This window comes from Quercus suber, unplaced genomic scaffold, assembly GCF_002906115.3.
Source record: "Quercus suber isolate HL8 unplaced genomic scaffold, Cork oak 2.0 scaffold_47, whole genome shotgun sequence".
NCBI classification, from domain to species: Eukaryota; Viridiplantae; Streptophyta; class Magnoliopsida; order Fagales; family Fagaceae; genus Quercus; species Quercus suber.
The window spans coordinates 2,076,489-2,082,759 of NW_027069512.1; the positions used below are offsets into that span (position 1 = coordinate 2,076,489).

General features: G+C 33.7%; 1 protein-coding gene across 4 annotated transcripts; it reads left to right on the plus strand.

The window, feature by feature from the left end:
* The first annotated feature begins 357 nt into the window (after positions 1–357).
* Positions 358–2,557, plus strand: LOC112033080 (urease accessory protein F). Of its 4 annotated transcripts, none has more exons than XM_024065859.2 (3): positions 358–576; positions 738–998; positions 1,569–2,557. In XM_024065859.2, the coding sequence occupies exon 3, from the start codon at positions 1,587–1,589 to the stop codon at positions 2,316–2,318; it is 732 nt and encodes a 243-aa protein (XP_023921627.1). In that variant the 5' UTR covers positions 358–576; positions 738–998; positions 1,569–1,586; the 3' UTR covers positions 2,319–2,557. The 4 variants fall into 4 exon arrangements, with proteins under 4 accessions (XP_023921627.1, XP_065627753.1, XP_065627752.1 ...); XM_065771681.1 differs by having other exon boundaries at positions 747–998; XM_065771680.1 differs by having other exon boundaries at positions 799–998.
* Positions 2,558–6,271: the final 3,714 nt, after the last annotated feature.

Here is a 6,271-nt window from a genome sequence, read left to right on the forward strand (position 1 = left end):
AGAATTTGATTTATATAAAGAGTATTGTTAATTTCACTGAACAATAACAAGTTTTTAGCAATCTTAACTTACATAAATTTAAAAAAAAGAAAAAAAAAGCACAATCATAACAAAAATTTAAGCACAGCCATAACACTGACACAAGACTTATTAATAAGACCCACCCACCAAAAAAAAAAAAAAAAAAAATCCTGCTATAACAAAAAAAAAATGCAGGCTTTAAAAAAAAAAAAAAAAAAAAAAAAAGAACTTGAAGGCCCAAACTTAACGCCCAGTCCAGGGAGGGTCCAGGCAGCCATAATGATAAACTGCTAAGTGATAAACAAAGTTACAAAAGCAGCCAGGGAGGGCCCAAATAAACAAAGTTGTCTTAAGTTCTTAACGAATAAAATGGAGTGCCCTGTGCCCAAATATTTATAATAGTTATACCTGATTCCTGAACCTCAGGACCTGGTACGGTGAGGTGAGCAGTTGAGACTTGAGAGAGGCGGAGAGCAGAGAATCAGAGAGAGGCTGAGGCTGAACAGTGGAGACTGGAGACTAGAGAGAGGCGGAGAGCAGAGACTAGAGAGAAAGGTAAAATTTTTAGGGTTTTGAGTGGTTTTCATTGTTTTGATTTGTGATTAATCTCTTAGACCGGATTTGTAGTTTATCTGGTTGATATTTGGTCAATAATTTTGTTTAGAACCAATGTTTAATAGGATTTACCAAAATTTTTAAACATCACTATTTTCTAGATACAGCAGCAGCCCATTTTCTAACGACTTGAAAATAAGCTGTACCAAATGAAATGAGCAGGCTTGGTGAGCTGCAAGGCAACATTAATGATTTCCTAATCATATCTGATGACGCCTCCTACAGTACCTACCTTATTTGACTTTATTGGCACTTGACCTGGTGATTACAAGTGGCCCCATTATATCACTGAATGCAATCCTTGGTGGTCGTTGCTTGTTGATTTTCTTTGCAGAATTTAAAGGTCTATGTGAATTATAGAGGTTGAGTTTCTTCTCACTAATTTTGATCCTCTAAATTTCCTTGAAAAGAATGTTGGCCCTTTTCAGTTCCATTCTTACTGCATAAAAAAAAATGAATGTGCAAGTGTGAGGTACTGGAAATCTTTCACTAGACTTATGCTTGGATGTCTAGGAGGATTGAAAGCTTAAAAGCATTGTAGACAAATGTAAGGATGATAGCCAAATGTCTTGCAGAATAGCTGGCCTGCAAATAAATTTACTTTTATTAGCTTATAATTTTTCATGTATTTTTTTTAAGGAACCCTTTGCTATAGCTAACTAACATAATTCTTTGAAAATGTCATCTTTAAATATCATCATAACAGCCAATTCCCCCTCTCCCTTCCATTTGGTTGAGCAGAAAAAAAGAGAGTAGTTAGGACAAAAGTAGTATTAATGTTTGTTACTTCCATTTAAACTGCATAGGCTTAACAGATTGAGTTTGTCTGCACCATTTTATTAAATGAATGTGTGAAAAAAAATGTTTAAGACCATTTATATACTTTCTTACTTTTAGAGACAGCTATTTATGATATTTGATTGTCTATCCAGAGTACTTGCTCTCTTCCAATGGAGGATGGGATGGAATTGAATAAAGAAAGTGAGAAATCTACTTCCATGGACTCTCATTTACAGTGGAGTCAGTGGCAATTGCTTGATTCCATCCTTCCTACAGGTGGGTTTGCTCATTCTTTTGGTCTTGAGGCAGCAATCCAAACTCGTATAGTATCAGGTCCTGAGGATCTTCAAACTTTTGTGATCCATGTGTTAGAAAATACTGGAAGCTTACTCCTTCCTTTTGTTTATTCTGCAACCTTGTCACCTAATTTGGAAACCTGGCATAAACTTGACAGAACATTAGATGCAATGCTCACAAATGAAGTGGGTCGAAAGGCATCAATTGCACAAGGATCAGCACTTATAAGAGTGGCTGCTGCTGTCTTTTCAGAAATCCCCTCTCTTAAATCCATGAGAGATACCTCTCTGGGTTCTGGGGTCATTTCTTTCCACCATGCTCCTATATTTGGGCTTATATGTGGACTTCTTGGGTTGGATAGTAGAACCTCTCAGAGAGCTTACTTGTTTATTACAATGAGGGATGTTATCTCTGCTGCAACAAGGTTGAATTTGGTAGGACCTATGGGTGCAGCTGTATTGCAGCATCAAATTGTTCTTCTTGCTGAAGCTATCTTGGAAAAGTGGATGGACCGTAATGCTGAGGAAGCATGCCAAACAATTCCTTTGCTTGATACTGTGCAGGGTTGCCATGGTTACCTGTTTTCAAGAATGTTTTGCTCTTGAAACCCCAAAAAAATTGCATCAATTTGTTGTCTTTGTTGTTCTGCACTGATGACTGATGCTACAGCCTCTGTGGGATAGGCTTATACTGGTCAGTTGTAAAACCACTAATCATTCATACTTCCACCAATTTTTCCATGCCTTCAGAAAATTAAAATCACCAGCTATATTTCTAAAACTGATACAGTACACATATTCTGTTAGCAAAAAGAAAGCAATTCTAAAGATTGTTTTCGCGCAAACTTTTATTGGTTTACTTCAGTCTTTACTACTTTGAGGTGCTATGCTTTTAGCTGGCTTCTAGAGGAGAAACTCACCCGAGTCATGTTTTGTCTATCAATACATAAGTCAAGCCCCTTTCTCAGAGATATCCTACAGAGCGTTTTCTTCTTGTTTCGGGCATAAAATGCTCTTAATTTGTAGAAAGAGATCAATTATAAATTTTTAATCTGGCTTTATTAGTTCGTACCCAAAACAAAATTATTAAAGAGTCACCGCAGTGGCCTCGATGTCCATCTTTGCATGAAAATTGATGTCAATATCCTTGAAACTGGCCTGGTACATCTGTTTAAAAATTGAAAATTATTGTTTGAAAATATTTATGAAAATATGTGTGGGTAAAAAAATGTGTGAAAATACGTAAAATGTGTTTAAAAACTGAAAATGATTGTTTGAAAACACAAACCAAACAGCCCCTAAGCTTTACAAAAACCCACTTACAATACTTAGGGAAATGATAAAAACACAAAATATTTTACAATTTTTTTTTTTCAAATTGTTAATTTGATAACTGGTTGTTAAGTAAAAAAGTAGTGTTAGTGGTGGATACAAATAAAAACAAGAATTTGTTACATCAATAATTTGTAAAAATGTTATAAAATAGTTTGTAACTATAGCATTATTATTTAAATATATTAATTCTTAAGAGTACTGTGAAGGTCTGGCCCAATGGGATGGCAACCTTTGGACTTGGGTCACAATTAATTAATTTGTGGGTAATTGGAAATATAGCTCACAATGGGTGATCCCAAGAAGGATTAAGCAGATGACTTGATGAATAAAAGTTACTCCATGATGGTTTGAGATTATTTATCAGACCGTCCAAGGAGATTCTTAGGTGGCCGAGTTATCTTTAATGTGTTTCCAACTGGTTTATTCTTTCTCAAAAGAAATGTGTTGTCCTCCCATTCACTCGTGTTTCTCACCTTGAAAAATGTTTTAACCCCTTTTCCTTTGAATCTTTCTCCTTTTATACTCTCGTTGGTTGGTAATGATGAGAATATTCAACTTGTGCATGGGCCTCACCACTTGAGTGTAGGGCATTGTTCTATTATGTCTAATTTCATATCAAGGAAATGGGCCCCCTTAGTTTTGCCCTTGGGATAATTCCTTTGTAACTTGAACCATGCATCTAGATCCATGTTCGGATAGCGGACTCTCCCAAGGTGTTATTTATCCTTGACACTACTTTCCTCCTTGGGGGATAAGAGTGATTTGTTTGGACCTTAGTATGGTTGTCTATATAACAAACTTGTTCGGGCCTCTCACACATGGGTTGGGCCACATATTTATAGGTATTGGCCTGAATTTGGTCTGGGCCGAGCTCCATCTACCCACAGTCACATTAATTTATAACTCACTAAACAATTTATAGCGATTTTTTTAAAAGGAAAAATAAATAAATAATAAAGGGTAAGAATAACCTTTCAAGTCCTTAGGGGTAGTGATTGGACAAATAAAAGAATGTAAAATGATAAAACTAACAAATAAATAAAAACTCTTGATTTCTTCGAGTAAATATGAATGTTTTAAAAAAAAAAAAATTAGTAAAGAAGGGAAATATGAATGACCTTCAAGCAATATCAAATTTCTTTTTCTTTCTTTATTTATTTGAAGTAAATTACAAAAAAAAAAAACTTTCTTAAAGTTTTGGGAATGAAATTTCGCTCCAAACCTTAACAAAAATGACACTCCTCTCCATGAGTTTTGTAACAAATCAACACATAAATCATACCATTAGTAACCTTAATGAAATATTTCAATTTTTGAAAATATTCATTTGACCAAACTATAATGATGGTTTTAGTTAAGTTTTCTTTTCAGCCATTTTTCAATCACTTTTAATGACTATTTTTAGCAATCATACACAAATTTGTTTGGTTAGGAAGATGGAGAAGTAGGAGGATAGAAACATGAGAGGATACAAAATATTTTAGTTTTCCATCATATGTGTTTGGTAAAGAGGAAGGGAAAGTGGAACGGTAAAAATTAAATTTGAATTTTCTTTGTTTGGCTAGAAAGAATAATGAGAGGATAAAAAAAAAAGTTTAGTTGGATTTACCATATTGCTCGTATTACATTTATTAAAAAACTAAACAACATATTTGGTCAAATGAGTTTCAAAGGGTAAAATAGTAAAAGCATTTATCATCAACATTTTTTGCCTACTTTTCTATCCAATTTGTGGGGATAGAAGTTTGTGGGCCCAAGAAAAATCATTCACCCAATTTCCCTTCCCCTCTATTTTCTTTCCTCAACTAAATGATGGAAAATTCTCATTTTCTTTCCTACCTTTTCACTCAAATGAAGCATAATATTAAAGAAAAAAAATTTCATTTGACACAAAAAAAATCAATAAAATATGATTTTTTTTTTCAATATGAAAGAAATAATTATGAGAGTAATTATTATATATATATATATATTTATATATNTTTTTGGTGGGGAGGGGGGGTTGTGGTGGGGGAAGGGGAGGAAGAGAAAGACAAAGAGGAAGAGTAGTGGTATTGTTTCAGGTCTAGAGCTTAAAAGGGAGCAATAATACAAGAGTGCATGATTAGGGTGAATCTTGCAATAGCCTCCACAACTTTTAGTGGGGAAGGGTAGCTTGATTTCATGAACAATTAAGTCGTGTCTACTTATAAAATTATACAATCTTGTGGTTTGGGTGCTTGCAGCTGAAAAAACTTTAGTATTTGCTGAAAAAACATTTAGAAAGGACAAATCCTTCATATCAACTAGATCCTTATCTTTATTGCCTTTATAAACATAAACAAAAAAAGGGAAATCAATGTTTTTCATGTCGGCTTTGATCATAAACCCAATTGCTAATTACCCTATATAATATAAATAATTACCATTGTTTGTTCATTGGTGATATAGAGAGGCTTCATTTGTGGTTTTCACTGTAGTTATCATAAAAACATTTGGAGCTATTATCCCTTTTTATTGATATCATTTCAGAATTTAAGTTATATCACAGAATGAACAAATTCTTTTCAGTTTTCAGGCTTCCACGTATTCATGATCACCATCTGCTCTAAATGGTCCCCAATGTGACAACTATCTGCCAATACATGTTAATGTTATTGAATTAGACGGAACACGAAAAGTTTAATGTACTTATTTTAAAAATATAGAATTCTATTTTCCTATAATTATTTGAAAATTAACACAAAATTGATTGATGTAACGGACTTAAACCGATGAAGTGTCTACTTGGATTAAACAGTAAATGACAATTGTGTTGATTTTTTTTTTTTTAACCGACATAAACTGAATAGTATTTGCATGAAGTACTTGGAGTAAAATGTCCCCATGGACAATTGTGTGGGGGCTATTTCCACCGTATTAATTTTGTTCACGGGTGGATTCTAGCTAAATACAGTAGGTAGAATTTTTGCCGGCCTATATTTTAGCAAATAATATAGCAAATCTCTCTGTCTCAGTCTCTGATTTTTCTTATATACTACACAATTCAGACAGAACGTTGGACTGCAGCTTGAAATTGTAATCTAAAGGGATTTGAGGCCAATTGGATTAAAAAAAAAAAAGTATTTGACAAACCCACACAATATTGCTGCAATATCTTTATAGTGCAATTGAGGACTAGTTAAGTGACTAGTAATGTAGCTGCTTGCACTGGAAAATAAAATAAAAAAAGAAATAAGTTGAAA

What these genes read in the sequence shown, in the direction of transcription:
- LOC112033080 (XM_024065859.2), top strand. Translation starts at nt 1,587, where the DNA reads ATGGAGGATGGGATGGAATTGAATAAAGAAAGTGAGAAATCTACTTCC.